Raw genomic sequence first — 876 nt, 5'->3', positions numbered from 1 at the left:
TATACGGAAAACCACCATTAATAATTTTAGTTTTTGAGATACAGTGATCAATATACAGTAAATATATGATCTTCTATGTGTTAAGATATCCTTATTCCAAAGTCTATTGTATTATGATAATCATTATTAATAATTTTAACTTATTAATTGAGAGTATGATCCTGGCCAATTTTCCCTACTTCGTCTGAAGAAGTTCCTTTATAAAAATTATTAGTAACTAATCAGCTAAGAAGCAGGAAGAAATATCGGTTATGAGTAGTGTAATTGTATTCGAATATATTAAGGTATCGTTACATTTTAATAGCAGCTACTGTATTGTAGCAAGTACAGTACCTGTAGTAGTCCACGAAGCGAGGAGGCTCCATTCTGATATTCTTCAAAGTGACACTGCCTGAAATTACGTGCTTCTCTTCTTCACTAATTGATGGAGCTCATAATTGATATGGCACCGCCTACTAATTGCAGGGTGCGTTCGAGTCCTTAAAAGATAAATCGTATCCTGTGCCTTGGCCATTATATAAAATTGATTTGATCGCCTTCACTAATGACGGTCCTGAATAATTTATTAGACGTAATCTGATAGCTGCTAATAACGAACCAGTGCTTGATGCTTTCATTGATCGCTTGTGTGGGATTTCCTCGATCGCGGATTGTACTTAAAGTCGTCCTTGTGTCTTGGAATTCATGGACCATGAAATATATTAAAGTCAACTGTTATCAAATGATCCAGATTACAGTAAAATACAGTGTAACCTCGGTAATCGTAGCTAATTAGTGCAGGGAAGAGTACTAGTTACCGAAAAGTTGGGATACAGAAGGTATTAGAAAAAATGGTGTAAGAAAAGGTTCAACAATATGAATATACATAATTATATT

At 34.2% G+C, this 876-nt stretch overlaps 1 protein-coding gene across 1 annotated transcript in view; it reads right to left on the bottom strand.

Annotated features, from left to right (window-relative positions):
- LOC106688504 (uncharacterized) overlaps nucleotides 1–406 on the bottom strand; it is a 21,480-nt gene extending 21,074 nt beyond the window's left edge. Inside the window, exon 1 of the mRNA XM_024362963.2 lies at nucleotides 334–406. Within this exon, the coding sequence (XP_024218731.2) occupies nucleotides 334–365 (32 nt within the window). The 5' untranslated portion in view covers nucleotides 366–406. The remainder of the gene's footprint in view (nucleotides 1–333) is intronic.
- Nucleotides 407–876: the final 470 nt, after the last annotated feature.

The sequence above is a fragment of the Halyomorpha halys genome, unplaced genomic scaffold (assembly GCF_000696795.3).
Source record: "Halyomorpha halys isolate HHAL.00 unplaced genomic scaffold, Hhal_1.1 Scaffold1144.1, whole genome shotgun sequence".
In the NCBI taxonomy this organism is placed as follows: Eukaryota; Metazoa; Arthropoda; class Insecta; order Hemiptera; family Pentatomidae; genus Halyomorpha; species Halyomorpha halys.
The sequence above is the reverse complement of the archived record's forward strand: the minus strand, read 5'-3'. Positions and strand labels throughout refer to the sequence as shown.